The sequence below is a fragment of the Schistocerca gregaria genome, chromosome 5 (genome assembly GCF_023897955.1).
Source record: "Schistocerca gregaria isolate iqSchGreg1 chromosome 5, iqSchGreg1.2, whole genome shotgun sequence".
NCBI lineage: Eukaryota > Metazoa > Arthropoda > Insecta > Orthoptera > Acrididae > Schistocerca > Schistocerca gregaria.
Window position 1 is genome coordinate 387,897,451 of NC_064924.1, and position 24,480 is coordinate 387,921,930.

The 24,480-nt window shown below is 37.8% G+C and overlaps 1 protein-coding gene across 1 annotated transcript in view; it reads right to left on the minus strand.

The window, feature by feature from the left end:
- The window catches only part of LOC126273140 (uncharacterized), a 98,576-nt gene that overhangs the window by 72,944 nt on the left and 1,152 nt on the right, over positions 1-24,480 (minus strand). The window contains exons 2-3 of the mRNA XM_049976597.1: positions 20,901-21,137; positions 11,118-11,326 (exon numbers count right to left, since the gene is read on the minus strand). Coding sequence (XP_049832554.1) covers positions 11,118-11,326; positions 20,901-21,137 — 446 coding nt within the window. The remainder of the gene's footprint in view (positions 1-11,117; positions 11,327-20,900; positions 21,138-24,480) is intronic.

Below are 24,480 nucleotides of genomic sequence, written 5' to 3' on the forward strand. Positions count from 1 at the left end.
GTACTACATGACACTCCTCTTAAAATTTCAAATTGTAAGTCTTAGAAAATCTTTGCTTAGTGTGTGTCTCTTTGGTTGGAATTCTTTTAACCGTTTAAACCAAAACAAACCATCAAGTGAAGATTTCATGCTCTTATTCCTTATTTCAATAAAACAAAGAAAGTTTTTACCGATTCTGGGTAGAGGGGCTCATACTAGCTGCTGTTTTCCTACTAATGCATATTGTATTACACAGGTGCATATCTCACTCTCATTGCAGAGAGATAACTCACTGAAAAGAACCACACACAATGTAAAGAATTATATGGACTGAAATCAGCAAACCCCTACTGAACTTGATGCCTAGGCCAGATAACAAAAGCAGAACACAGCTGTGGAGACATAGACTAAGGTTATCGGGTGAGTTCGACAGTGACAGCTGGGTGGTTGAAATTGAAAAATTTGAAAGTGCTGCAGAAGAAAATAAATAAGCAGAAAAGAATGAATGATAGAATTAAGAACATAATAGGAAACTAAAGGGACAAAGACATCTTACCTCTATGATAGGATGTTATTCAAAATATGAGAATGAGAGTAAAAGGCAAGGGCAAAAGCTCTAAATGTTAAATATTATCAGTTGAGCTGAAGGTAAAAAATGCTAGAAAGGAAAGATAAAAGAATGAATACATCTGAATCTACAAGGGCATGGCAGATGCTACTTCTTATTGAGACATGTATTATAATTTCTTTCCATTCGTCTTGCAAATGGAGCGTAGAATATGGCTGTGTGGCACTGTACTAAAACTAATCTTATCTTTGTACTGTCTTTGAAAGTGATATACAGGTGGCTCTAGTACACTTCTAGAGTATTAATTTACTACTGGTTCCTGAAACTTAGTAAGAAGATTGCCTAGCTGTCGTCTATCTTGAAGTGTCTGTTGATCAACGTTTTTCAGCAGTTCTGTGATGCTCTCCTGTGAGTAAAACAAACCTGAGTGCATTGAACTGACCATTTCATAGATGTCCTGTAACCACAATTTGGTATTGGGACCACACCCTGTTTATAGTGAGTTAACATTGAGTGCAAATATGTGTCCACTGCACAGTAATTTATTTTGTACAGCAGTCCATTGCTTACGCTGTCCAACTGAAACATCTTTTCCCAAACTTTTAGTAATTCCAGGAACTGTATTTCAATTTGTACATGATGAACTTTTTAATAGCTACTGCTGGAAAACCCTCACATGTTCTGGGTGTTGACAGCTCGCATATATCTGTTTTCCTTATTGCATGTGTTATAAATGCAAATATTGCACTTCTTGCCAAATGTTTCATGGTTTTCCTACACATAAATGAGACAGTTTAAGACATAACGACTGAAAATTGTCATCACTTCTAGATGTGTGAAATGGGTTTGCAGTGGTTCAGTTTCCTGCTTGATGTTATGATTCTTATTGCTTTCTTTTCAGTAATAGTGCTTTCTTGCAGTTTCCAGAGTGACCACAAAGTTTAAGTCATTTTTGGGATTTTTGTATATTTCTGGGCATTCTTCATGGAGGCAAAATGAATATGCAAGTATTTTGGGACACATGTGGCACACGGACTGAAAACTTACTTCCAAATACGTCACTGTGATGTAGCTAATATGGCTGTGAAACAATGAATAACATACTATGAGCAGACACTGATCAGTTTACGCATGTTTCAGTTTTCTCAGGAGGTATATGACTCATAAGAGTTTGTCATACATATGTGCAATGTGCTCATGCCAAGTGAATATGCTGTTCACCATGAAATCCAGAAGTTTCACAGCTCCTACATAGTTTCGGTGTCCTTCATGAATAACACTACATACCAGTTTTTGCATTTCTTTCTTCACTGATTTTCATTTTGTTCACAAAAATTGTACCCTTGTCACATCAAACAAAACATCTGCTTCTTATTGAGCCTTGCTAGCATTGATGCCTTTGGAGTACAAAGCTGTGTCATCTGCAAATTGCAATAACTGTCCATGTGAGCTTAAATCATTTATAAAAACTAGGAACAGGAGGGGGGCCAAGGGCTGATCCATGTGGGACACTGTATTCCAAATTCTGTTCTAATGATGTGTTCCTTGTACAGATGCAATCTGTCTGTTTTCTAAATAAGATCTGAGGATTGCCAGAAGTGCTTCCAACTGCATATTGACTGAGCTTGTTTAGAATAATCTTATGAGGTATGCAGTCAAATGCCTTAGTAAGGCTCAAAACTCTCAGTGCTAAAGATTCTTTTTCTTCAAAATTAAAAATCTTAGTTGTCAGATCTTGTGCTGCTATAGTTGTAGATTTGCCTTTTTGTGCATCTGTAAAGAGTTCATTAATTTCAATGTTGTTTGGGATTTGGTCTCTCATAGCAGACCCAATGACTTTGGCAAGGATTAGAATTATTGAAATTGTACAAAGCTTGCCACCAAACCAGGGCCACACTTTTTATTGACTGGCACTGTCTGTGCAAGTTTCGGTAAGTCTGGAAACACACCAACAGAGAAACAGTTATTAATTACCATGGTTAATGGTTCAAAGCTTTATTCTTTTAATTTTGTTTTATAATTTTGTTCGGTTCATGATGGTTCACATTTTGGCATTTCTTAAAATGGCGGGAGGGGGGGGGGGGGGGGGAGGGGGTCTATATTCAGATCTGGGATTGCATCCATAATGTTTTCCACAATGCCAATAAAATAATTGTGGAATTCACCTGAACTGCAAAAGCTTAAGGAAGAGGTAGATTTCTTTCTGTGTTCATTGACCAGGTCTCAGGCTGCCTGGCAGGGGTTGTGAGCTCTTTCAATGAATCTATTATTGCTTTTTTTTCTTGGCTTCTTCTACATCCTTTCCATAAATTATTATTTAGCAGAAAATATTTGCTGTAAAACATTTCCTTTCAGATGGTATCTGTTGCTGCTTTGAAGTGATTATGTAATAGCAGTGCGATGAATTTTAATTTTCCCAACTTACTATTTACCATGTTTTTCCTTTCACAGCATTTGGCCTGCTTGGAGGAAATATTTTGGTAATCTGTAGACATAAATAGTCAAATCTGGTTTCGATGGTCTAGAAGAATTCTTTAAATGCACAAATTGGTGCTATTTCCTGTAATCATGGCTGCCACTCTAGTGCAGATTGTGCTGTTTGAGAAACATTTAACCTAAGAACAGACTAGCAAAGAAAAATAACACAGATAGAGAGGCTGGGTCTAACAGATCCAACATTTATTTAAATTCAAAAATATGTAATACATAAATTTTAAACAGCTGTGCCAAAAATAATCCAATGTTTATTAGTATTTAAATTTATCATACCTTTCTTTGAAATAAGGTTTTATTCATTCGAAAATCTGAAAATTTAATTATTCAGCATTTAAAAAATATTCTTGAATATTTAAAACTTTTTTGGGATTTTAAAAGTTTATGCCCACACAAGTTATAAATTTAGGACTGTTACACACAGTATTACACATTTTAGTGCATAATACAGTATAACACAAAAAGGTTGCCTATCTTTATGATATATATGTTTATTATCTGTATTTTCGGGACAATTTTCACACAACATTATAGAATAAGACAGAAACAGCCACATTCCATAACTTTTTTAGATTCTTTTGTTTTATTGTCGTTGCATTTATACAAATGACCTCATTTGCCTCTTGGAACCACTTCCTTCCCTGAGGTAATCCATGCTGCCAGCTGGGGAAGTGTTCCTCAGGAGATTATTCTGGTTAGCTCTCTATGTCAAACCCGTAGCTCTTTCTGCCAAACCCAACTGCTTGAGAAACAGCCTTCTTCAAATATCCAGTCCTATGTTTGCTTCTTGTACTACAAATGCATTTATACAGAGTTCAAAATGGCATTAAACATGCACAATGTTAAGCGTCTTGTTCACCTTCCAACATTACATTCTCTCCACAAGAGATCAATCACATCAAATCCAGTCTCTATTACTGAGCGAGGCGGCACAATGGTTAGCATACTGGACTAGCATTCGGGAGGACGACAGTTCAATTCTGCATCCAGCCATCCTGATTTAGGTTTTCCGTGATTTCCCAAGATCACTTCAGGCAAATGCTGGGATGGTTCCTTTGAAAGGGCACGGCCGATTTCCTTCCCCATCCTTTCCTAATCTGATTTTGTGCTCCATCTCTAATGTCCTCATCGTCAACGGAACGTTAAACACTAATTTCCTCCTCCTCCAGTCTCTACTGAATTATGGAACATGACAATCACTGGCTTCTTCCAATCACATGTTTCTTCATTGATTTTATGGTCTGTATGCACTGACGACATCATGGTTACACATTTAGTTTTCTTTGATACACGTAACCCCAATGTCAAAATGTCACTAATTCTGAATGTCTGTCTGTTTCTGTGAGGTGAGAATTCCAAAGGATTTTTTATTTGTGAATCTCTCAATAACATCACTTATAGGGGGCCAACTTGTCATTTTTCATGTTCCTGTTTTGTGTGAATATTATTAATCCAACACATCTCAAAATAAAATGAAATCTTCACAGTGAAGTAATTGGAAAGAAGCTTTCTGTCCCTGTGACGCAAGTGTCACAAAATTCTTGGAAACAGCTGGTGGATTTTTGATTCTTTTTGCACAGATCTCCATAACCAGTGCTCTGTGGTCAGAGACCTTTGGTTCAACTACAGCTTTCTCATAGGCCCACGTATTTAGATTTTCGTCAAAGCACCCATCTCCTCTGGCTGCCAAATTGTTTGCTACAAACAGTACACAACTGGCGGTTCAATCCCGCATCCGGCCATCCTGATTTAGGTTTTCCGTGATTTCCCAAGATCACTTCAAGCAAATGCTGGGATGGTTCCTTTGAAAGGGCACGGCCGATTTCCTTCCCCATCCTTTCCTAATCTGAGCTTGTGCTCCATCTCTAATGTCCTCATTGTCAACGGAACGTTAAACACTAATTTCCTCCTCCTCCAGTCTCTACTGAATTATGGAACATGACAATCTCTAGCTTCTTCCAATCACCTGTTTCTTCATTAGTGTAAGCTTACAATCTGTGTAAAGTTTTCTAGCATATTTCGATCCCATACTTCCCAGATTTCAAAGGAATGTACATTCTAAAAGAATAATGCCCTCTCCCCCTCCCCCCCCCCCCCCCAAAAAAAAATAGTAACATTTCATCCACTGTAAGGTATTCATTTTCTGTACTGCTGTTTTTTTTTGTGAATCTCTCAATAACATCACTTACAGGGGGCCAACTTGTCATTTTTCATGTTCCTGTTTTGTGTGAATATTATTAATCCAACACATCTCAAAAGAAAATGAAATCTTCACAGTGAAGTAATTGGAAAGAAGATTTCTGTCCCTGCGATGCAAGTGTCACAAAATCCTTGCATATTCATTTTGCATCCATGAAGAATGCCAGAAATATACCCAAAAATTACCTCTTATTTCAAGTTTCTTGCACTATTTGGGCCACTTTTGTATAGCTGTTTTATGTGATACATGTATTTTGCTCTCTAGTATAAAATCAAGCAACTTACCATTAATCAAGTTTCCAGGCCTCAATGATGACTGTTACGATTTCATGCTTGCCACCAACATCAGGCAACTGTGTGACTGTATTGTGAGACATGGTGCAGATACTTTAGTTCAGAACATTTTTCAGCCATTTAGTTTGCCGATCTCTCAACAAATAGTAAGAGAGGACACCACCAGTCGCACTAGTTCATAGAGACTCTTGATGGGTGTTAGTGAGTGCACTCACATTTCTGATAGGAATGACAACATTACCCTCACTGTCCAGTGGATGGTCACTCATTTCACTTTCTGTGTTATGATCACCCTTAGAAACAAAATTAGCATACACATTGAATTCGTCAGTATCATTTTCTGACCTAAGGGATGCTGTCAAACTATTTTCGAGCAGTTTTATTACACACAGTCAGTATATCAAGAAAACAGAAAAAGCAGAAAAAGCTAACATGAAGTACATAAGTAGCATACTCTTGCACATATTTTTAAGACAAAATCCACCTGGGCCTGAAAGAACCAGCCCCTCCATTCCTTATGAACTCTGTTTGTGGAAACAGCTGGTGGATTTTTGATTCTTTTCGCACAAATCTCCATAACCAGTGCTCTGTGGTAAGAGACCTTTGGTTCAACTACAGCTTTCTCATAGGCCCACGTATTTAGATTTTCGTCAAAGCACCCATCTCCTCTGGCTGCCAAATTGTTTGCTACAAACAGTACACAACTGGCTACTAAGTTCATAAATTCTCTCTCCTCATGGTACTCTCTTTACCAAATTGTACACTGAAACTACCACACAGTGCAATTTTTTTATTTCAAGTGACTGAACAGCACAGGCTACCAGCCACAGCATTTACAACTTTTATCTTATTATTATAGGTTTTAGTAAGAATTATTTTATCCTATGACTATCAGTGTTGTTTTACTGCATTAATCAGAAACGTTAAATTAGTTTTGAAGCTCACTTGTTCACAAAATATATTTAAAGTGATGATAACCAAGATGTTAAGCACCCAAATCCCAAACAATAACAATACTAGAACAAGATTTTCACTCTGGAGCAGAGTGTGTACTGATGTGAAACTTCCTGGCAGATTAAAACTGTGTGCCGGACTGAGAGTTGAACTCGGGACCTTTGCCTTTCACAGGGAAGTTCTCTACCATCTGAGCTACCCAAGCAAGACTCACGACCCATCCTCGCAGCTTCAATTCTGCCAGAGCTTAGATGATAGAGCACTTGCCTGCAAAAGGCAAGGGTCCCGAGTTCGAGTCTTGGTCCGGCACATAGTTTTAATCTGGCATGAAGTTTCGCATCGGCACACACTCTGCTGCAGAGTGAAAATCTCATTGTGGAAACATCACCCAGGCTGGGGCTAAGACATGTCTCCACAGTGTCCTTTTTTCCAGGAGCGCTAGTAGTGCAAGGTTTGCAGAAGAATTTCTGTGAAGTTTGGAAGGTAGGAGAAGAAGTACTGGCAGAATTGAAGCTGTGAGAAAGGGTTCTTGTGTTTGGATAGCTCAGATGGTACAGCACTTGTCCGCGAAAGGCAAAGGTCCTGAGTACGACTCTCAGTCTGGCACACAGTTTTAATCAGTGACAATACTGATGGTTGCTTCTTTGTTATCATTAATGATGCACACACAGACATAGACTTCTGGCTGTGTGGCCCAACTTTAGGAACTAAGACAGCAAAATTCTTTTGCTCCATCTGCCATATGTTTCCTTATTGCTGAAATTTATTATTATTATTATTATTATTATTATTATTATTATTATTATTATCACTGTTGTTAAGTTCACTATTATTAAGTTATATTTTTGTTAAATGGTGTACTGAATCAACACTTATTAACTACAGTCCAATCACTGGGTACATCAAATGAAATTTGTGAACAGACAGAGGATTTATTGGTTGGGAGGGAACAGCATGATATCTTACAAGGAGAGTAACTGACAGACATAGAAGAACTTTGGGTATGACCCAGAGAAGTGTGCCGGGAGGATTTCTGTTCCTGTTGTATATTAATGCTTGGTATACAATATTAATAGCAGCTTCAGAGTTTTGAAGATGGTGCAGTTATCAATAATGAAGTAGTTTACTGCCTGAAAAAATCTGCACAAATATCCAGCCAAATTTTGATACAATTTCAAAGTGGTGCAAAGATTGGCAACTTGATTTAAACACTGAGAAATGTAAAATCGTGGTCTTCGTTAAAATTCAAGTAAGTAGTACCTATGACTACACCATCAATGAGCAACAATTGGAATGAGTCAATGCATAAAACAATCTAGATGTAACACTTTATGGCACTAACGTAAGAACTGGCGTGATCGCATAGGCTCAACAAGTGGTCAACATCAGTTCACTGGTGTGATTCAGTGAAAATGCTGTCAGTCTACAAAGTGGGCTCCTTAAAAGGTGATCATGCATCCTCTCATACACTACTGTTCAAGTGCATCAACCAATACCAAGTAGGTCTAATAAGGGATAATGAATATTTACAAAGAATGGCAGCACAAATGTTCACAGATTTGTTTGTCTCACAAGAGAACACCCAAATATCTCACAAAAGACTATTTACAATGTTTCAAGAACCAGTATTACATGAAGAATGTAACCTGCCCTCTTTGTATCACTCCCAAAGGGACCGAAGAGACTAGGTCAGACTAATTAGAACATGGGTAGAGGCTTTTAAACTGACACTCTTCCTGCACTCCATGTGCAAATGGATGAGGAGTAAACCATGCACTTCACAGTGGTTTGTTGAGTATGGATGTAGATGTAGTGAATCAGAGGCCAGTTTGGAATATGAGATATTAGGTAAAAAAATATTGACCAATGCAGAGTCCAGCATATTTCGCTGGGACTTACAGAACTGGGCTGCACCTGACAGTCACGTAGCAGAGCCTACAGAAAGTTGCTTTGTATCATATGAACTTTGGAGGACACAGTTCATCAACAAGTAGAGATAAGCATAGTCTAAGTAGGTATTATAAACATGCATCTCCATTTTCAGAGTCAGCAGCCTAAAGTGCACAGAAATTCATTCTATGATCAAGGTACTTCGACTTCATGAGCAAAGACATCATAAAAACTTCTGCATCATTGTGTATGTTTCTTTATTTGCCTTTGATTGTTCTCATTTGTTGGTCATTTTGCCATTTATGCTGTCTAAATAATATATTTCTATCCCAGAATTTGAGTTATTTTTCTATGTCAATTCCATCTATAGAGGGTGAGTTATTTAAGACAGGTCACTTGAATAACTCAGTCACTTTTAGTGATAGAAGAAAGTGGAAATAGTGTAGAGTTCATCATTTTTTGTAGGTGGAAGGGTAGAGGAGATACAATAGTCAACTTTGTTCTTTTAAATGGATTGGCATATTATATTATTTACTTTTTAATAACACGTCTGAAGATGTGTACACTGCATTAGGTTCTGTTAGGTTTGGCTATGTATGGGGTCCATTAACCATGGAGTATCAGCAACAGAGAACAGGCACACTACATTGGTTGCTTTAGTGTACAATTTATATTGGATGTAAACAACATTCTACCCATATCAGGTTTCATGTTTTTATCTGCTGCATGAAGAGGATCAAAAGTAAACAACATCCCATACACTGCAGGGTTTGCATGTTTATCTGTTGCATGAAGACCATTGGTCTCTGACTTGCTGCTGTACAGAGTAGGTGATATCTTCATAAATTTATCAGACCTTCACAGCATTCTACACAAAAGCCAAGAAACTGGATATGGTTTTTGTTCATGGCAAATGTCACCAAAATATGAGAGCAGCACGGGGATTGTATACCAAGAGATATCCTGAACATGGAGCACTCTTGCAATCTACCTTTGCAAAGGTAACACAAACATTTTCAGGGAATGCCAATACCAAAAACGTAAATGGCTCAAATTAGCAACCAAATGTGACATGCAATTGACATCTTAGCAGCTGTAGTAAACAATCTGCATATCACTACCACGCAGCTCAAACATGTTGGTGGACTCATTCGATGTTCTGTGAATACTACATTCCAACAAACTTCACCCATATCACACACCATTTCATCAGGAGCTCCTAGGTGATTAATTTAGAAAAAGGGTACAATTCTCTCGATGGGGCCTACAGAAACTGCAAACCAATGACAAGTTCTTGACAAAGATGTTATTTACAGACAAAGCATCATTTACAAACAAAGACACATTAATCTTTGCAACATGTACTACTGATCCTCCAAAAACCCAGAGTAGCTGAGAGAAGTGGACAAACAAAACCTTTCTCAGTCAACAAGTGGGCAGTCTTCTAAATAATCAAATTATGGGTACATATTTTATTGATGGGAACTTAAATAGTGCAAGTATTTTGATTTTTTAACAGAAGTACTGACACTTTTACTAGAAGACATCCGAATGGTTGTACAACAAGCCATGTAATACCAATACACTGGATGTCCTACACATTCTGCACATCAGTTCTGAACAATAGATTTTAAGATTGTTGGCTGGTTAGTCTGACAACACAAAATGGCTTGCATGTTCACCAAACCAAATGCCTCTGACCTTTTACTTGAGGGGTAAACTGGAACACCAAGTTTACAACTAAATTCCAACCACTCACAAACACATTAAGAATCGTACTACATGAGCTTGTTCTGCTATCAGCTCAGATAAAATTGAGTGTGCAGTGTGTATGACCTTAATGGTCACCATTTTGAACACATGTTGTAACAATGTTATCTGATGTCATTAGATTACTTACTGTACATTTCATCCTAGTCTCTCCATATGTGTTTGCAAATGCACTTGTAAAAGGCCAACATCACGATCTTGATAGAAGATAATTACTGTGCAATCAAATGTATTGTATGCATCTCCAAACATATTATTATAAGGTAAATAGTACAACATGCCAATCCCTCTATGCAAAAATGAAGAACACACACACTACGTCTCCATCACAAGCAGCTTTTGTGAGAAAGATTTTCTTCTATCACTAGGTGGCTGAGTTATTCTTGTGGCCTGCCTTAGATGTGTCACCTAGTTATTACTGCACCTTTCTTCTCTGTTGTTGCAAATAGTACAACTGGTATTCTTCATGTGCTTTCACACATATCTTTCCCTTCTGCTATTTTCATGACTGCTAGGTAACGGTTAACTAATACTATGAGATATATGAAGCACTATTAACTTTGTCAGATGGATATAACCACGGACATTTGCTTTAATACAAACCCATCACATAACAAATGGAAATACAAAGCACTGGAGTTTCTGCTGTGGGTACTATAATTGAAGCTGACATTAAGATTATTTGGGAATTGCTTTAGTAACGAGTTGTTTGGAAGTTATTGAGGTCCAAATGAACAACCTCTCAACAAAACAAATATCGCAGAACACATACATACAAGTGTTCTCAGCTACAGTCATGATTGTATTCTGCTAAACATGAATGGAACATCATAGTTATACTTTTCATGACAGTAACAGTATAGTTTTCACCTACATCAAAATGTCATGTCTTTCGAAACGGTTTGAAACTGGTAATGTAAAATTGTTTAACATATGTCATAGCTATCTTGGCACACAACTCTGTACTTACACCTCCTTTCCCAGTTGCCAAACAATCTTTAATCTTATCACCAGTAACATCTGCATTGCAGTCAACTCTAAAAACAGTGTGGGGTGCCCAGTGTTGCCATAAAACATTCCCTGTTAAGCCATCAAGTGCCAAAAGGCCACCAAAACAAGGTGAGGCCCCATTAAAGTACACAGTGCATACAAATTTTGGATCTGTATCACCATCAGCTCCTGGAAGCAAAAAGAAAACTTACAACGTACATGAAAATCAATATACAACAACTTATTCAGTAATTTACAGCAATCTCTGAGAAACAGAGACGTAATCCAGTTATGCAATCATAATTATATAATTTAAGAGGGACATTAATGTGAGTTTGCAATGTAATGAAGAACAAATTATAGTGGAGAACTGCACTAAAAATGCACTGCAAAGAAACTAATTACTTTGAATCAAGAGTCATTTAAAACATTACCAAGTGCAAGCAATATAAGGATTCACTGAAAGGCCGGCCTGACATGTTAGGTCTACAATTTTGCTTCCATAATTTTTTACCGAAGTTTGAGGATTTATTGCAAAAAACTTACAAAAAAATTATGACACAAATTACTGGTCATTGCTGATTACTAATTTCTCCCAGCTTTCAGGCAGCATATGAATCCCACAGTGGATGAACTCGGTAGTTTTTGAGATCGATCAACTGATTCAACTTTGCACTTGTTATATGACTGAAAATGCTGGTCAGACAGGTTGTGTGGCATTGATCAGGTGGTGGTCAAAGGAAGCAATGCCTGGAGAATACAGCATGTGGGGTAGGACTTCCTAATTTATCATTTCCACATATGTTTAGACGAGTTTTGTGAGATGGTGTCGAGCATTGCCATCCTGCAAAATCAACTATTCACGTCTATCGCTGTACTGTAACCATTTGTCTTTCAGTGCTCAGTGTGAACGCATCACTTGCTTTTGACAATGATCTCCTGTGATTGTTTCTGTCAGTTTCAGTAGCTTTGAAAACCTTCTCTCTTCCACAGCAGTGCTGGTCTTCAACATCAAACTCACCATTTTTGAAATGTTCGAACCATTCTCCACATGTCCTTTCACTAACAGGTGCCTCAAGATAGGCCTTATCCAGCATTTTATGGGCTGCAACCACAGACTTCTTCATATTAAAGCAGAAATGTCCCACAAATGACAAGAATTGGGCTCATAGGTTGGCATAAGCAATCCAGAATAACTTTACGATGCAATTGTAAATAAACTAATATTTTGATGACGTTATGTTTATAACTGCATATGCTTATTGTATGACACTTGTGACCTACCACCTGCAGCAGCACTTGCTACTGTGGCCACCTATTGCAAAACAGTGAAAGCAAAGTTGTAGACCTAACAGAAACAGTAAGTGTCAGCAACAAAAATTTGTTTTTGTTATATTAAACATAATAAGTAAAATATAACTAAAGTTTCAATTTGACCAACAGAATAGTTTTATTTATATAGATTTTAAAGTAATAATGTTGTGTGTGCTTTGCACATATCGATAACAACATGAAGAAAAGGGCAACAGTCAGTCACGAAACCCATCATTTATTGGAGCAGACCTAGATTTCGACTGTTGCATAGTCATCATCAGTAGTTTCCAACAGCTAACATAGGCCCCTATGAGTCAGACTATAAACATTAACACAATGTGAGTGTGCATGTGACTGACATGCATGTGTCTGTCAGTCATCTGCATGCCCATCATGTACAAATGTTTATACTCTGACACAGTGAGACCTACATTAACTGTTAGCAACTGCACTGATGATTAATGGGCATCAGAGTTCAAATCTCAGTACACTTCTCTTGAAGACAAGCCACATGTGGCTTTTCTCGAAGATATTCTCGTGAAGCACATCCCAGAGCAGTAAACACATCCAAAAAATTCTTTAATTAAATTTCTCAGCCTGGGTCACACAAATAGTGCCAATATCAGTTTTGAGCTTCTTAGTAACGCATCACCATAAGTTTAAACTGATAATGATATTATCTGTGTGACCCGAGGCTGCGAAGTTAAACAGAATAATTTTGTTACACAGTGGTCACTTTGTTTACCTTAGGCAGTTTTTCTAATCTGTGTACACATGAAAAAAAATCAAAGAAGTGTCCAATATGTAGTTGGACAATCAATAATTAATGAATGAAATATTTGATGCCATAAGAAAATATGAAGAAAATGTACAGATTTTTATTTCTTTATTTTATTTTTTTGAGGAATTAACCCTGAGAGAGATGTGATACGACGGGTGCAGCGGTTGTTGAATGCTGACCAAAAGAAAACATTAGCAAAAACTTGTGCATAATGTTCAAACCATTTTTAAAATAATTCTGTGCACTGATTTGTCCCATGGATCAATAATGGATCCACTCTGTCTTTGCAGAGGCAAAACAGCAGATGAAGTAAGGTTAAGCCAATGAGCCTGCACCAAAAATGGACAATTCAGTTTCATCTTCTGGAAATGTTATGACCAACTTTTCCAATCCACCAGATTTGATACCTTGTGAGTAACACTTATTTTTACATCTACAGAAATTTATTTTGGAAAATGGGACTAAAAGGGTTTTGACAGCCACATAGATGAGTCTTTTCAGGTCTGCTAGAATTTCACTTCAGGAACAGCACCAATCCACTGGAAAGAGTTCTGAACACAATGCACTGACATTAAAAGGAGTTAAAACATATTCCTTTATTTCATAACACACTGACATAAGCAATAAAGGCTCTGTTTTGGTGCCAGTATGTTAGATCAGTGGATAGATTCTGATGTATAGACAGACTTTATGTTACATAAAAACTTCTCATAACAACAGTACGAAATAGGATAGACTGCTTTTCATGAAATAGGGGAGGCATTGTACAGCAGACGAACACGTTGACTGTTAGATAGTCTGGGCTATCAGACAAAGTACTTCTTCAGATCTCTCTCTCTCTCTCTCTCTCTCTCTCTTTCTCTCTCTTACACACACACACACACACACACACACACACACACACACACACACACACACACACGGCCACTGTCATCTGCAGGTGCTAAGGCAGCCAGACTGCAATGAGTACGGATCTCAGCTGTGATGGTAACGGTGTGTGTGTGTGTGTGTGTGTGTGTGTGTGTGTGTGTGTGTGTGTGTGCGTGTGTGTGTGTGTGTGAGTTACAGAAGAGGTTTGGAGAGAGGAGATGGATAATGAGTACAGTAGAGGTATGAGAAGACAATGGATATGTGAAATGCTACTAGAATCCTCGAGTTCAAACCAATGTGTTTCTTCGATACATGGATGTCACGTATCTGAAGTGACCTTGTGGAGAGGGAAAACATGGAGCATTCCTGGAAGATTTAAATTCTAACACAATATTCATGAATGAACTTGAAAAAAGAGGACCAGCTATTTTTCCTTGACATGTCAGTTAAGAAAAAGACCATATGGATCCCTGGGTCTCACTGCATATAGAAAATTCACTCACAGAGACTGCTGTCTTCACGCACTGTGCCATCATTACTCATTCCAAAGAATTCAGTTATAGACTCTGGATCATAAAGCTTGAACACTTTCAGACATTGAGAGCTTAACGGATTAACTGAAACACCTACGAATAGCGTTCTAAGGAAATGGGAACTCAGATCATCAAACTGAGTGGATATTGCAGTCAAAATCAAGAACAGCCTAACAAAAACATTGAGACCAGGACAGAAACGCCAAAAATCGCTTGTCTACTTTGTGCTGCCTGAATATCCTGGAGGATTGGTAGACTCCTGCGGAAACGTGTAGCACGTGCCTGATCTATTTAGGTGTGTTCTGTATTTCTCCAATCGATAGCATAGGTGACAAATTCTACAACTGAGATCATTGTAGAACCATCAGCGTTAGTGGTTTAAGTTTTCCATCTGATTCTAAATCAGGAGACTGCACATCACAACCCATGTGCACACCCCATGAACAAGGCTGGTGAGCTTCATGACTGCAGCTACACATCTATAAAAGTACAGCATATAGCCTAAGATTCCAGACATCATCTGACACTGGTGCTGACACGAGTGACAATATGCAACCACTAGTGCTGCAGGCAGGGCTGCCTCTGGGTCTAGTACAAGACTGCCACACATCCTCCCCGTTAAACATACAAAATGTACAATGGACGTTCTCACACAGGTTATACATAATTTTTTGGGGGGGGGGGGGGGGAGTCTACTACTTAGCAACATTAGGCAATGAAATAATTTGTCTTCTTACAAGAAAGTGGAATGTTTCTTTAATTAAAGTAAAATAGATCAATTCGAGCAAAGTGCTGTGTTGTGGCAGCTGCTTGCACAGTTGTTTATAGCACTAGACCATGATCTCTTTTTTTAAATAAAAAAAAAAAAAAAAAAAAAAAAAAAAAAAAAAAAAAAAAAAAAAAAAAAAAAAAAGGCTGCAATATGCAGTCCTCTGCTTTTAATATGAAAAGTGGCAAAGTTAAGTGTGGGATCTGTTCACTTATTAGTTAATGAATAATGAAAGGCCACTTTACTACATATTTGAGGACTTTAGCAAGTACAGAAAGCACTTTGTTTAGTGTTCGCATGGCTGGACTGCAAAAATATTTGTTGTGGGCTGCATGCTGTCACTACATCAACAAGTTTGGTCTAACATTGGGGCTCCCAATTATTAATATACTGGCTAACTAACCTGGCGCTGATTGGGTATTCATTTTACCAATTTTCTATTAGAAAAAACAAACAAACAAACAAAGTGACCCTATAAGGATTCCTTTTTTACCAACTGAAGTACACTAAAAATGAACTGCGTTTGTACTGTAATATTCTGGACAGTTTACACACGCTGGGCGCATCTGCTCCATGTGCCTAAAACACAATTTTGTAAACGACTCTATGGCAATGCCTTTCTTAGCTCTAATGACAGTACTGTTCTTGCCTACAGCCATTTACACTTCACAGTTGAAAGCTGTCAAAAGTGTTGCCAGGTGAAGGGATTCATCTATATCTACATCTACATCCATACTCCGCAAGCCACCTGACGGTGTGTGGCGGAGGGTACCTTGAGTACCTCTATCGGTTCTCCGTTCTAATCCAGTCTCGTATTGTTCTTGGAAAGAAGGATTGTCGGTATGCCTCTGTGTGGGCTCTAATCTCTCTGATTTCATCCTCATGGTCTCTTCGCGAGATATACGTAGGAGGGAGCAATATACTGCTTGACTCCTAAGTGAAGGTATGTTCTCGAAACTTCAACAAAAACCCGTATCGTGCTACTGAGTGTCTCTCCTGCAGAGTTTTCCACTGGAGTTTATCTATCATCTCCATAACACTTTCACTATTACTAAATGATCCTGTAACCAAGCACGGCACTCTCCGTTAGATCTTCTCTACCTCTCTATCAATCCTATCCAGTACGGATCCCACACTGCTGAGCAGTATTCAAGCAGTGGGCGAACAAGCGTAGTGTAACCTACTTCCTTTGTTTTCGGATTGCATTTCCTTAGGATTCTTCCAATGAATCTCAGTGTGGCATCTGCTTTACCGACGATCAAATTTATATGATCATTTCAGTTTAAATCACTCCTAATGCGTACTGCCAGATAATTTATGGAATTAACTGCTTCCAGTTGCTGGCCTGCTATATTGTAGCTAAATGATAAGGGATCTCTCTTTCTATGTACACTTGTCTACATTGAGATTCAATTGCCATTCCCTGCACCGTGCATCAATTTGCTACAGACCCTCCTGAATTTCAGTACAATTTTCCATTGTTACAACCTCTCAATATACCACAGCATCAATAAGTTGATTCGACTGTCAGAGTGTCTAAGAAATAAAGAATAGATGTATTAGAACTTCATGAGTAATGTGGCATTTTTTCACGCATCTCAATATTTATCATGTCATGCCTCCTGAACCATGGTAAGTAGGCCAGTCTTACCCCAACAGCAATTGTCGCCTGACAGCAAGGACTATGTGAACTGAGTTTGGTTGAAATTGGTCCAGTGGTTTAGGAGGAGATGTGGAAAAAAATCAACACACAGATATCTATTTTTATAATATGTACGGATATATCATCTGTGCTTGCCTGGGTCTGGACCTTTCAGGAAAGTTGAATCCAGTATTAACTTTCAATTCACAATCCACTTGCTTAGATATACATTTAGGAAAGGATAATACCTAATATCTGTCATTAAGTTGTATAAGGAAGACCATTTGAGCAGAAACTACATTCACCATGCACTGCACCTGCAACTATCTCTCAGTACCAAATGAGGAAGACTCAACCAGTTCAAGTGCATCACATGGCACAACAGTGTCAAGGAGTGCATATAATGCCTGCAGAACCGCAGATGTCACAACCATCACTGTGGCATCTCATGCTAACAACCCATGACAGTAGTAGGCTGAAGTCTGCTGACCTAATGCCCAAATACATCTTACCAGTTGTCTGCAGCAACAGTCTATTCCATAACACTTCCACTTTTTCTTCAGACGCGTTTCTGTGAACTGTTATATTAATTTGAGTATATGACACCCCCCCCCCCCCTCAGCGCCCACCACCCACATTAAGGATAAGAGTAATTTTCTCTTTACTCCAAACAATATGTTTATTATAAATACCCACTTCCTGACTACTCAAACCTTAAAGCTACGTAAACCTGACAAATTTCTCTGAATTTTGTCAATACAGTAGGACAGAGATTAGATCACTTATGCAACATATTGTAATATAATAATCTTATAAATTATACAGAAAAAAATAAAAAGAAGGAAAGAAAATTGCTTTCTTGTTGGTTAAATGCAAAATGAAGTACTGTCTCTCACTGAATAAAAAATGATTGTAACAAGTTACATTATACTCACAACAACATAGTACACTACTTCGATATCAAAGGCAAAAACAAAAGCAGCAAATCTGAAAATAAAAACAAAAAGAAAAAAATTTAAAGAGCCTCTTGAATGTAAGACAAAATATTGTAAAAATAAAAAAAGTAAATGCATATGTAAAATAATATTGGAATAAATAAACAAACTTACAGCAGAAACAATAATAAACAAAATCCACAAGAAAGCACAATAGAACCTTAGTGTAGTGGACAAAGACACTTAAAAGTACAATCAAAATCAAACAATACAGCGTGGGGATCCCTTTGCACACTGTGGCCTTCAGTATTCACACTGACATGATAAAGTTACAAGATTTCTTCCACATGTCTTCCCATCCACAGAAAATGATTGTTTGTGAACTTTTTACAGGTAGTTTCTATCTCCTTCAAATCCAAGAATTTGCATCTTACAACAAAGAAAGAAAGTGACACAAACTATGCCAAACATTTACAACTACAATAACAGTTAAAATCTTACAGTAATTAGGCCAATCAACTCATCCAGATTTTATAAAATGTGTGTACTCTTTCAAAAATAAGTCTTAGTGGCATCTAGTTCACATGAACCTGCCAAGAGGATGGTAATTTCTTTGTACCTGTGGAAATGATGCAGGAAATGGACAAGTGGAAGCGTTTCATGGTTGTAAGGAGAACTGGATAACAGAGCATGAATTCAGGGAGTGAAAAGGACAGAAAAAATTTTGCTGAGGACAATAGGGTAGTTTTATGACATGAGGATATTTGAACATGTGCCATATCTTCACACACACCCAATACTCTCACCCCCCCTCCCCCACAAATCAGCTACAAAGGAGCACCCCCCCCCCCCCTTCTTGTTACCCAAAATCACCCATCATCCTGGGCTGGAACACCTGATCCACATCCTTTGTCAGGGATTTGATTATCTCTCTTCATGCCCTGAAACAAATGATATTCTGGTCCTTACCACCACTCCTAAAGTAGTGTTCTGCCATACACGTGACCTACAGAATATCCTAGTCCATCCCTATGCTACTCCCACTCCCAATCCCTTGCCACAGAGGCCATACATGTGTGTAGACCAAGGTGCAAGACCTTCATAATCCACCCAATCAGCACTTCCTATTCCAGTGCTTTCACAGGCCTATCCTTCCACATCAGAGGCTGTGAAAGCAGCCATGTCACACACCAGTTCTGCAGCAAACACTGTGCAGTTTTTTTATGTCAGTACAACTACGAAAAAGCTGTTCAACAGGATGAATGGCCACTGCCAAACTGTGACCAGGAGCTAAGTAGACCACCCTGTGGCACAACATGCATCTGAACATAACATGCTTGAATTCAATGGCTGCTTCACTGCCAGAGCCATCTGAATCTCCCCTTCACCATCAGCTTGCCTGAAACATGCAGATGGGAGTTATCCTTACCATACATTCTCTGTTCACAAAATTATCCCAGCCTCAACCTACAGTAACCTACTGTCCCCATACATCCACTCAACAGTCTCCATCCCCTCTCTCTTATGACCTCCTCCTTATTCTTGACCCCTCACCCTGTTTGTGTGCCACCTTTTGCTGACACATTCACCCATCTTTCCCTTTCACCGCTCCTCTCCTTTTTGGCCATTTGTCCTCCTCCCTCCCCTAAGTGTTCCACAGCTGCCTCACTCTGCACCTGTTGGCAGTCCAATCCCTGCATGCGCTTCCAAAGCAATCTTCCCTCACCCGCCTTCCACATACACTGCTATACCTCCCCTTCCCTGCCCCCTCCAGACTGCTGCTACTGTTCTTCATGACAGTTGCATTTCAGTTCCAGTCTGAGCTGTTGGAGATAGTAGTCATGCAAGCATGAGGTGTGCTTGCTTGTCTTTGTCATTCTTTTTCCGCAGAAGGTTTTGGCCGAAAGCTAATGTGTACGTGTCTTTTCATTGTGCCTGTGTGCAACTGAATGTGTCATTTTTGTGATAAGTAGCAAGCTATCTTTTCTTTAAGCTGCTGGCATTCTAACCTGGAGTTTCCACTGTTTGATTATTACTACATAATATATTTAATTGTATATCAAACACAAACAGCTGTTTCTTCTTATGTCTTGTATAATTGTCACTGGATTTGACACACTATTTACTGTTAGTGTAGGCATGTCATATATCACACAATCAAACAACTCGTAATCCACATGAGACACAGTTGCTCAAGTTCTGACAAGTACCACAAAAATGTTGGGCCTCATTTAGAAAATCATGTTCCAGTACAAGTAGTATCACTGCTAAGAGTTATGTTTTACTGAAGACAGTGCAAAGCTGGTACTTAGAAGAGTTTTAGTTTCCAAATAATGTGAGAAATGGAGAAGGCTTATAAATACTTTATAACTGGGGTATAAATATAAAATTTTATATTACTGTATAGCATTTTTATTGGTAATAATTTTTAACATTTTTATGGTATTATTATTCTACTTAGCTGTAAAAACAAATTTTGAAATATAGGCCGTACTATTGTTGTAAAGAAATTAAGACAAGTTTATAAAACCTATTTTAAGCATGTTCTCCAACATGTCATGTACATTGGCAGCTTAAAAAAAGTTATAACATGTTTTCAGTCACACACATAATCTTAAATCTGTATACTGTACAGTATTGTATGTTCCCTGAAAGTGTATCCCCAAATGTATGAAATCAGGGTCAGCTACAACCTTATTTCAAGACTATGTGTCAGGCCTTGTCTGATACCTTGACTGTGTAGATAAAAGGAAGAAATGTAATAAACACTGTGTACACAACAGCCCTGAGCAAGCAATGTAAAATTATGAGAAGCTACTAGACAAGTTTTATACATGCCTGAAGTACATAATCAGTCATGATTCCAAGAGCAAACTTAGCAAAGTTGCTTAGAAAGCACACCATGAACTCCCAACTTACCTGTCCCATAACCAATGATCACATCATCTATTCCATCATCATTAACATCATTCAGTTGAACTGCAGACTCTGATGTAAACTTAGGAAAATTCTTCTTCCAGATGTCAGTTACTCTTATTTCTGTACAAGGAGCTAAGGAACCTCCAATATTGCTGTGCTGACCCAGTCTCCAGAATGCAACTTGATCCAGAGGAAATGGGAACCACATAATAAGAAACACCACAAGCATTATTAGACCTGGAATAAAAATGTTTCATTAATAACAATAAATAGTACTAATAGATGCAACTGATTTTTCTCCTCATATACTTCAAACAGTTACCAGTTTATTATAAACAAAGAGACATATGGCAAAAAACTTCTTAATGTGACAACCACTGTGTATCACTTTGGTTGTCAAAATAGCCAGGTAATTAACATATTTTCTTTTTTGCTTTGAGACTATTATCTTCACTTGGGCATCACATGTTATGTACAGTCCACTGTTATATGCATTCATAATTGTTGGCTTCAATAAAAACTATGCACTCTTTGTCAATTGATTATGCATGCTGAATTTGTACTCTATAAATGTATCATGTGATAAAGTTGTCATTAATAACACAGCATATTTTGTGATTCTTCATCACACAACTGAAATGAGCACTAGTGCAACCATGCAACAAAAAGTAGTCAAAGCCTGGCCTGAGGATGTAATTAAGCTATCCAGGTTATGGTAGTATTGGGTAAGAAGCAGCATATTGGTGGAAGTAATTGAATATGCAAATATGTTGGTGGAGGTTGTGATGGTAATTGCTGATCTGCCTATGGACTAGCTTTGGTGTGTAGATGCTATTCATGAAGGCCTTGCCAATACTTTCAGAATTACTAGAAAAGGGATTGTTGATCACTGCACGTGTGCTGTCCAGGATAGACGACTGGAAGACACGTTTAATTTTCTGAGCAAAAGTTGTTGCTTATACAATAAATACCTTCAATCAATTAAAAGTACAATCAAAACTGTTGTAAGACACCATTAAGAAAGTCTACTATTGTGTTAGCAAAGTTGAATACTTTTTCTAAAACAGAAACTTCAATCAGTCTTTAAGGTTGCCAGTACCATCAATCTAGCAAATAACGCTGAGAATGTTACTGGCTGGAGACACACAAAGTAGCTGAAAAACTATTTTTCTACTAGAAATAAGAATAAATTCATTGTACCTTGCCACAAATATCATCAGACTCACTGACACATGAGTATCTAAGAAAGTCACCTTCTCTGAGATCTATTACACTGAGGTGCCATGCATCACCACTTTTTGACAATTCTGATAGGCAGAACAGGAGAAGGGAAGTTATGTTGAAGTTAACATCTCATCAGTAACCCAGAGACAATGCTTTAGTGAACTAAACACATTTGTGAGAAGAATTTATGACATAGCTGAAGGTGCCATCTAGGTATGGTATTTACTTTACGTGATTTGCCCATTAAATTTAAGTCCAATGTATTAACAAAGATAGCATCCCATACATAAAAAGAAAGCCCAAGGTATCTACATTATAAGAATACAACTTTCATTTTGGTCACCACTGACCACTTACAGTGGAACAGGTTTGACCATTAAATATACAATTAAGAATAATTTTTACAGTGAAGCATTTACAAATTACTTCCATTCAGAAACTCTCCAGTGATGTCAGTTTCCACATGAAATAGCTTACTTTTACTATTCTCTTGCAGACATGGCTAATGTGTTGCTTCCAGTTTAATCTCCTATCAATGTGAAAGCCTAGTAGTTTTACTGATTTACTTTCCACAGCCGTAGTCAGACCCAGAAGTAGTACTTGTGTTTTATGAGGATTCTGAAGACAGACATAAACTATCATAAGAAAATCTGTTCACAAAGTTTCAAGCTCTAGGAATATACTACAGTTCCCTATGTACTACTCACACAGGGATAATGAGAATAAGATTAGAATAATTACTACACACACAGTGGCATTCAAACAATCAATCTTCCCACAATCCGTACATGAATGGAACAGGAAGAGCCCCTAATAACTAGTACAATGGGATGTACCCTCTGCTATGCACCTCAAGGCAGTTTGCAGAATACAGATGGTGATGTTGGTGCATAGGAATCTATTGGAAGAAAACCAATTCATTGCTAGTTCTAATTTTCCCTTTGTAGGCAGATGCAGTTTTTTCATGTCGTGGCATGGTGTACCAAGCAGTGTTGTGCCATCCACAAAACACACTTTGGAATCTGCTCCCACGTGGTTTGGCACATCCTTAACTGCAGTGATGAGCAGAATGGACCTAGGACCGAGCCCTGTGGCACTCCGGTCCAAACTTCCTTCAAAGAAGAGCATCTGTTTTTGATTGATGCAAACTGCTTTCTGTTGCTTTGGTATAAGTTTATTACATCTAAAGATGGGCTGAGTGTGGTAAAATATGCGTTTTGCAATAGGATGTTAAATGGCATACAGTTGAAGGCTTTGCAGAGATCACAAAATAAAAGTGATACTAGATCCTTATGTTCAAATGCACTTAACGGTTGGTTAACAACTTAAGTGACCACATAAGTGATATTTTTGCCATGTGTCTTTCTTTGAATAGTGTGCACTCATTCCAAAGATAAGATGTGCAACTGTATAATGTGTTTAGTTCTACACCATGATAATACAGCTACACAACAGCTTACAGCAGCTGCATCAATGTTACTGTATTTCCAACAGAACATGATATTTCTACAATTTTAGTACAGTGTTACCAGGTCAATTTCAGTAAAGTGTCATACAGTACTCGTGATACATCTATCTCTATATTCAGCAAGCCACATTATCACCTCATGGTGGCTGGTACTTTGTGTACCACTGTCACTTCCACCTTTCCTTGTTCACTTGTGAATGGTACACCTCCATGTAAGCTCAAATTTCTCTATCTTACTTTCATAGACTTTTCACAAAATATAAATAGAAAGATGCAATCTGCTGATTTCAGCTCTCACACAATGCAATCAGCTGTAGAAAGATTTGTATATTCTGGAAATCTTATGTGGCTATGCGAAAATGGGGGCACTGCAATAGATTTTTGAGTATCTATATGAGCTATCATAATATATGCAGTAGAATACTGGAATAACCACAACTTGTTTTTAAAACTCAGTAAATAATGAAGATTTGTGACATAAAATATGTAAAATAGGCTACCTCAGATAAAAAGTATAACAATTAATGTCACATAAGGGACATACTATTATAGCCTGCCAAATTTAAGATACAGTAATTAGCTCCATTAAGTTGTGAAAGAAAACCCATAATTCCATAATCATTACAAACACAATTAATAATAATAGTATTCTTTTTCAATAACATTGCAAAAAAGTGACAAAGAAAATATACTTTATTGACTCTTCGGTATTCTTAGTGGAATCATGTGATTTAAGGAGGAAGTTGTATCAGACTATGACTTGTATAAAGTGTTCTAATTCTTCTCTTTTCTTCCATATGGCGTTGCATGTTTATTTAGTGCTAAGTGTGTTTGAGCAATATTTCTTGGTAAAGTGTCCTTTGTGAGTAGCCTTTTCGGACATATAAT